At 37.8% G+C, this 6,962-nt stretch overlaps 1 protein-coding gene across 1 annotated transcript in view; it reads right to left on the reverse strand.

The window, feature by feature from the left end:
* TDRD3 (tudor domain containing 3) overlaps positions 1 to 6,962 on the reverse strand; it is a 134,160-nt gene that overhangs the window by 91,272 nt on the left and 35,926 nt on the right. Inside the window, exons 4-5 of the mRNA XM_006776758.2 lie at positions 5,608 to 5,768; positions 2,858 to 2,999 (exon numbers count right to left, since the gene is read on the reverse strand). Coding sequence (XP_006776821.2) covers positions 2,858 to 2,999; positions 5,608 to 5,768 — 303 coding nt within the window. The remainder of the gene's footprint in view (positions 1 to 2,857; positions 3,000 to 5,607; positions 5,769 to 6,962) is intronic.

Raw genomic sequence — 6,962 nt, forward strand, 5'->3', positions numbered from 1 at the left:
CTCCCTCGCCTTTTTTTCTTTTTTTTTTTTTATTCTGGGCCAGCTTTAGTTTCGAGGCTTGGCTCCAGCTCTTAAGCCTCCGCTGTTGAAAGTACGTTTCTGGCCTTTGCTTACAATGTTGCGATTCCCAGGGACTAAAGCAGGTTTCTGGAGTTTTGTTTAGCTTCTATGTTTGTTACATAGTTTCCTAAACTGCAGGCTCAGAGGCCTGCAGCGGCAGGCGGGGAATGTTGGAGTCCTCCGTTACTGAAGCAAGCAAGCTTCATGTTAGTTTCAAGCTGCCTGGCTGCTGGCCGCCATCTTGGCTGGCAGTTAATTTGCATATTGCCCTGATTAGCCAATGGGAAGGGTAGCGGTCGTACGCCAATTACCATGTTTCTCTTTTATTAGATAGGATATACCAACTTGTAAAAGGAAAAGATCACATAAAATGAGTGGGATTTTGCTGGGAAATTCAAAGTCCATAAACTTGGCTCTTTATTAAAACTATCAAACCTCCACATACTTGCTTTGGCAACATTTTCAACTGAACAATGAAGTTATGAAACATTATCTTATACTGCACAGCACAGCAGCCCCAAATGTAGCACAGTATTATCATAAGGAATGAGTACTAAGAAGTAAAATATGTGCTTAATTCTCCTTATCTACTTACCTCCCAACAGAGGCACTTTCAAACGGTTTGGCTCAGCGGATAGAGTGTCGGCCTGTGGACTCAAGGGTCCCAGGTTTGATTCCGGTCAAGGGCATGTGCCTTGGTTGCAGGCACATCCCCAGTGTGGGGTATGCAGGAGGCAGCTGATCAATGTTTCTCTCTCATTGATGTTTCTAACTCTATCCCTCTCCCTACCTCTCTGTGAAAAATCAATAAAATATATTAAAAAAAAAAAAAAAGAAAGTAGAAAAAAGTGATATATCATAAAATACCAGGAGCTTGAAATGCTGTTAGGCCCCTTGGCCCACTTTAGGCAAGAACTGAGAGTAACACAAGAACATTAATTTTAGCTCAAAGAGTAATTAGCTTTTGTGCTTTGTAATTCGTTCATTTCACAATTACACATAAGACTCAGAGCAACCACTTTGCAGATATAGGAAAGCTCAGACCCATCACGTATCAGTTGTCTATAAAATAAGCTAGTTAACAGTTCTTAGAGTCCATTTTCTGATCTATATTAAACGCCCTATAAGACTGTTAGGAGGATGCAAGAGCTCAGCACAATATCTACACACTGTCACACTGTTCAACAAATATTTATAGAACTGAACACAGATGACACAAAGAATTCTGACCTTAAGAGGCCTTAATGGAGATAAGAAATAAATAAAATTTTAGTGCTAAAAAGTGATACACTTCTTAAAATGGATAAAGTGTCCCAAGAATTCAATAAAAGAGGAACTACTTCACTTTGTGAAGAAATAAGCATTTGATCTGAGTCTAAAAGCATGAGGACAATTTGGCCATGCAGGCATTATGAGAGAGAACACAAGATGAATGGTGTAAAAGTAGGGATATCTCCCCCCACCCCAAAGTATAACTGAGAAAAGCATAGAGACTCAATGAAAGAGTAAGTAGTTTCACTCTTTTGGGATCAAATTCAAGGCTGGAGAGAAACTATTTTTTGTACTCCATGTGCCTCTCTTGGAGAGGAACTGGGCACCGAGTGAAGCTGAGGGGGTTGCCCAAACCTGTAGCCCAGGGTCCATCCTCAGCCTGAACTCTACCATTGTCCTCAGCATTGTAACATGATCCTTTCTCGTTTCCCTCCCCAATTCAGTCTGAACCTCTAGACCCACAGCTCCCTTCAGTGCCATTGGTGACCTGGTTGGAGACCTTGAATGTAAGTCAACATCAATCAGTCGAGGAATCTGGTGGTAAGTAAGGCTAAAGTAGACCATATCTACCCAAAGTGCTTAGCAATAAAGCAAAAGTGGTATGAGTTTTTTTTTTAAAAAAAAAGAGTAAGCAGTTCCATTTGGTTAGATCAAAATCTATGTGAAATAATTTAGAGTTGAAAAGATAAACTTGAACTAGGGCTAGATTATTAATGGCACTGAATCCCAAACTAAGGCATCTGAAATAAAAGTAGGGTGTGATATGTTCTGAGTTATGCTGAAGGAAGATAATCTGGCAGAAGTGCATAAAATAGATTAAAAGATGGAGAAAGAATATGTGTATAGACCAGTTAAAAGGCTACTGCAGCAGTCCACACAAGAGATACTAAAGACTTAAACTAGAGTAACAGCAATGCAACTGGGGAGCAAGAGACTGATATAAGATCCGACTGCTGTGAATCAACAGAATTGGAAAGTAGAGGAATAATACTAGATAACCTAGATGACCATGAGGATGAAGCTATTGTTAACACAAATTGGGGAAACATCAACTAAAGTTACTAGAAAGAACCTAGTCACAAGAACCCCTTTATTATAGTGAAATTCTAATTTGCATTCACTAGTTTATACATGTGTATGTAGATGAAACAAATATGCATTATGCTTTCATATATATATATATATATATATATATATATATTTGTATATATGCAAACACTTGCTTTGCAGAAACAATGATATACATTACACATGAGTTATAACTGGTATTTTAAGAGTTTTGAAAACATCAGTAAAACGTGACTTTTCAAATTATGCAAAAAAAAGCAAATATTGAAAAAATGACATTTGCCTTAGAGGGACAATGTGCTTAAACAAAGGTAGATAGTTTTTATAAAGATTCCTGTATGCCATTCTATTCAACTCTGACATTATTCACTATGGGAAGGTCTCCTTAAAATACAGACTGCAATTAGAAGAGTGTAGTGTTTCAGAAGTTGAAGCCTTTCTTCTCAGTTACACTTACTCTCTGTAGCTCCCACTTCTCAATAAGGTGTTCCACTTCCCCCCCCAGAATTGTGGTGTTGGAGTCATTCAGGAGTAGGAATCCATTTTTTATATCCACGATGCCTGAGAGCTTAACTTTAGTTCCAGGGGGGGTGTTCAGGCTAAAGGAAAGAAAAAACAAAGTTAAAACATGCTGAAGCTCCTCTTCAAAACTGATCAGTGTTGATACACACACACACACACACATACACACTAGTGTATAGATATATATAGAGAGATATAGATATAGATATATAGACATAGATATATATAGATATAGATATAGATATAGATATAGATATAGATATAATATATGTATTACAGGCTAAAGTCACAAGCTGGGAGCCAGTGACCAGACAGTGAAACAACCAGAATGACCAGAATGACCGGTGGCTATGACACACACTGCAGCAGCCAATCAGCCTGATCTGGCCCCCAGTCGGCCCCCAACACCCTGATGGGGAACTGCCCGTGGCCCCTCCCCCATGCCGGCCTGGCCCGATGGGCCCCCATCAGGGCGGGCCAGCTGGATTCCACCCATGCACGAATTTGTGCACCAGGCCTCTAGTGTGTGTGTGTGTGTGTGTGTATGCATATATATATATATATAAAATCACACCTCACAAATAGATAAATAGAATAAAATATATAAATGCACTTTCTCAATAATGCCATACTATACAAATACGATTTTCCATTTTTTCCCTGAGCTTTGGCTATGCATTGCCATGATATACTATATTACAAATTTAAATTTTATCAAAGGAAAATATATCTGACCAGTAATAGACCTAGGAATTTTATATGTATATGAGCTACCATAATTCACAAAAATAATGCTCTTTTTTGTTAACCATGTAATTAAAGATCAAATGAGAATTATTTATTCTAAAGTATACTAACCGAAAAGAATTTTTCTATAATGGACTAATATTATCAGTTTGCAGGTAAACATTACACTATTACCCCTTTTACAGAGACCAGAGACAAGGTGTTTATCCTCCTACCAACCTTTTGGTAGAAGAAACAATGGAAGAAATCCATTTCATTACATAGGTTTATTCTAAAGTTAAAGCACATACACTAAGCCCCACCTCATCTCTTTGCCCATTCAGCAAGGGGTAAAGCACTCCTAATAGGAGTAAAGACGGTCCTAAAACACTGAGAATGGATCATGCCGAATTGGCTTCACATTGTTCACATTTTAAAGCTCGGTGACATTCACTGTGTGCTGATATTTACAAAAGCAAATCAGTGAAAGCACTGGTCTATTCTGAAAAAAAAAAAAAAGAAAGAAAGAAAGAAGAAAGGTTGATAAAAGAGTTATTAAGAAGAAGAAACAGAATATTCCTGTTTTAAAGCTTCAGAGTCTTCACGCAGAGCAAGACATTTTGTGTTACATCCATTGAGTCAGCTCTGACTCCTGTGACCCTATAGAGATGTCCAAATGTCTGGACAGCTTACAGCCAGCTTGCAGCAAGCCCTTATCTTCCCCAACCCAGGACATGTGAGAACAAATGGTTAATATCTTTCCTCCCTAACTAGAGAATACATAGCTTAAATCACCCTGGTATTGCTAAGGCAGGATAGGAGAAGGAGAAGTTAAGAAGGGAGAGTTTTATCTCATCCACTAAACAAAGAAGTCAGCTGTCTTGGGGGAGGGAAAAGGAGGAGTTTTATCTCACCCACTGAAAAAAGTCAGCCATCTTGGGACTTGCCAGGTGTTCTCATAAATTCTGGGAAAGGCCACAACAAAGTAAAAGGGAGACCTTGGAATTTGCTCCGTGCCTAAGATATCTGGAAGAGGAGCCTGGAAACCTGTAGACAGAGGGTATAAAACCCCTTGAATCTCCACCAGGCTGAGAAGCCTGTCTGTGCTTCATAAGCCAGATATATTTTGATAAACTTGCTTGCCATGCTTCTTTGACAAATTCGATTTATTAAGGAGAGGACAGCCCTCTCCCTCCACTCGGTAATACCTTTTCTGGTGACAATAACACCTCCAGCACCAAATAAGGAGCTGGAACACAATGTATGCTAAATGCTTACTAAATGCTTACTTAGGAGAGAAGTATGAAATGAAAAGCTCAGAGCAGCAAACATAAGCATATAAATAACAAAATAGGTGGTTTAACAAATGCCTAATGAAAATTTCCATTTCAGAAAATAAAGCTGAAACTAACCTAATGGGACATTGAGGATAAAGGAGATCCCCTCCCAATTACTTTTCTCCATGCCAATAGGCATGATTATGAAGCCTCTCATGAAAATATCAAAAGAAGGATTTGGAAACATCTGCCCTATGAAGTTCCGCTTTCTCTTAGAAAGTAGGGTGGCTGCAAACCTCCTTGGGAAAACTCATTTGCTATGACCTTTCCTAGAACACTAAATAGTGTAATGGACGCAGCTAACTGTCCAGAAAGAATTATAATGTAGGTAAAGAAATTTGAATGACCTCAAATTTACTGACATGATTGAAAAGATTACTTTTCATGCAAAAACACCTTAAATTTCTGTTTTTATTATTAATATTGAAGCAAAGAGTAACCAACTCCATTCTTACACATTTTTCTATACAGATAATGTAGAAATTTAAACTTTAATTTCTTTTGAAAAATTCTAACATGCACTTAAGAACTCATTCCTTCTTTTCAAAGTTCTTAAAACAAACTCATTTTGAAAAGCACTTTCAAATGCTATAACAAATATACAAAATAAAGTGCCAATCACCTTATTTTTGACATATAACTATATTCTACTGCTGTGCAGCTTATATGACCATCAGTCATCTGCAGCCGCAACATCCTTGGTGCAGCCTGAGACTCTTCGTTGTCCTTTGGTGCAGCAACATTGCGAATTTTCTGAATTTGCAAAACACATGGACCTTCAAGCTGTCAAGACACAAAGAAATAAATATCACTTTCTAGACACAGCTTTGTTTTCATTTATAGTGCATCTCTTTTCCTTAATGATCAGGCTTTATGACTTATAATGATCAATTAAATAAGATCAAAACTGAAGTTATATTACATAGATCAGGGTGGGTTTTTTATATTTTAAGATAAAGAGTCTCGCCGAAACCGGTTTGGCTCAGTGGATAGAGCGTCGGCCTGCGGACTGAAAGGTCCCAGGTTTGATTCCGGTCAAGGGCATGTACCTGGGTTGCGGGCACATCCCCAGTAGGAGATGTGCAGGAGGCAGCTGATCGATGGTTCTCTTTCATAGATGTTTCTGACTCTCTATCTCTCTCCCTTCCTCTCTGTGAAAAATCAATAAAATATAAAAAGAAAAAGATAAAGAGTCTCCTAAAAAACATTTAAAAAAAATTATTCTGGATTCATTTTCAGAAAGTAACATGAAAACTTTAGGAAAACAAAATTATATTTCTGAGTCAAAGTTGTATTAATAGATGTTTTTAGTCATATGTGCTCTAAATCATTCACATAGATCCGCCTTCTCTTCCCAAGCACATTAAGGGACATTCTGGAATTAAAGACTGTAATTTTTAAAGAAACATCAACTTTACAGTAGTAGATAAAAGGAATGTTTTCTATTCAAAAACATCAAATTCAAAGTACACCCTCTTCTGGCATAAACGAAGAACACAATACTCTAAAATGTAAACTATTTAAAGTTTAAGAAGTGGGAGCTATACTTAACTTATTTTCACACTTCCTTATTAAATGAGTTTAAATCTAACGCTATATTATAGTCATTGTCATTGGGGGGAAAATTGTTCTCTTTCCACATTTCAATCAAAGACAAAAATCTAACTCATGGACTAGATATTATGTTAAACATTTCATAAAATGAAACAATTATAGCATGATTGGAAATCACAGCTTTTTCTGTGTACAAGTCTGAAAAATAAATTAACATAAAGTGGTACTTTTCACATTATTAAATACTAGGGGCTCGATGCACGAAATCCGTGCAAGAGTAGGTCTTCCTTTCCCTGGCTGCCAGCACTGGCTTCCCTCTAGCACCCGGGATCCAAGCTTCCCTCACAGCCCCAGCTTCATCCAGAAGGTCGTCCAGAAGGACATCAGAACGACATCCAGTCTAATTAGCATATTACGCTTTTA

This window comes from Myotis davidii, unplaced genomic scaffold, assembly GCF_000327345.1.
Source record: "Myotis davidii unplaced genomic scaffold, ASM32734v1 scaffold488, whole genome shotgun sequence".
Taxonomy (NCBI): Eukaryota; Metazoa; Chordata; class Mammalia; order Chiroptera; family Vespertilionidae; genus Myotis; species Myotis davidii.